At 33.0% G+C, this 965-nt stretch overlaps 1 protein-coding gene across 1 annotated transcript; it reads right to left on the reverse strand.

Moving 5' to 3' along the window:
* Nucleotide 1: 1 nt before the first annotated feature.
* On the reverse strand, nt 2-855 carry LOC117108206 (the record flags this gene model as incomplete). The annotated part of the gene is made up of 3 exons (XM_033250168.1): nt 2-48; nt 131-433; nt 648-855. Coding segments are annotated over 3 exons (525 nt in total), but the record flags the coding sequence as incomplete, so codon positions are not given.
* Nucleotides 856-965: the final 110 nt, after the last annotated feature.

The following is a 965-nucleotide window of genomic DNA, read 5'->3' on the forward strand; positions in this document are numbered from 1 at the left end:
CACTTTCATTGAAAAATTCCATTGTTTTTCAGATTTATTCTTCTTTCTCTGAAAGAAAAAATAAAATAACACTGTTATGACTCTATATTCTTATTTTTTTCAAGAAGTAATAATAAACAGTTATACCTACCAAATTTTCTTCTTTTAGGTTGTGCAATTTTCTGGAGAATGTTGGGCTGGGTTAGCAATGTATGCGAGCGCATCATTGAAGTTAACTGAGCAAGTCGATCATGCATTCCTGCAACTGTTCTTTTTCGTTGATTAAAAGATGCATGTATGGACTCGCCACCTTGCTCACAGATTAGTCCTAGCCCAAATTTCCAAGCCTTAAGTTGTGGAATCACATGCTCTTCAAGCATATGAAGCTTTGGTGATATTGTCATTGAATTTCCTGAATTTCTATATTCATCAATAAACTCTTGTATGGATTCACCTTAAAAAAGGGAAAAAATGTTATAAATAAGAATTCTTTTTTTATATTTTAATATAGTCCGATAACCAAGCCTGCAAAAGCAACATGAAGACGGACAGCTTAGCAGCAGGTTTATATTCGTAGATGCCAGCAAAAACAAGCCAAAACAAATGGCTGCCTTGGAAACTATAGGATATTAGGTAACAATTTAAATACAGTACATACAATAACTTACCAATAACAGTTATTTCCTCATTTGACATTGGCTTTGAATGATTGATGTTATTGTGAACTATTGCAAATTTATTTAGTAGTCGTCCATATTTGCTGACAAGCGATTTGACTTTTTCTGAAATAGCTTTTATTTGACCTAATGGTAGTTCAGTCTCCTGTAGCTTGAATTCTGCAACTGGGGCATTTATCAGGTCATTTAGCACAGCTTCCTAAAGAACACAACATGAAAATTACAGTATTAGCTTAATACTAGGTTAAAAATTGTTCATTATAGTGTACCCTTATCATACCCTTGCTCTTATGGTAAATGTAAATTTAA

This window comes from Anneissia japonica, unplaced genomic scaffold, assembly GCF_011630105.1.
Source record: "Anneissia japonica isolate Jap-2015-1 unplaced genomic scaffold, ASM1163010v1 scaffold14800_len974_cov121, whole genome shotgun sequence".
In the NCBI taxonomy this organism is placed as follows: domain Eukaryota; kingdom Metazoa; phylum Echinodermata; class Crinoidea; order Comatulida; family Comatulidae; genus Anneissia; species Anneissia japonica.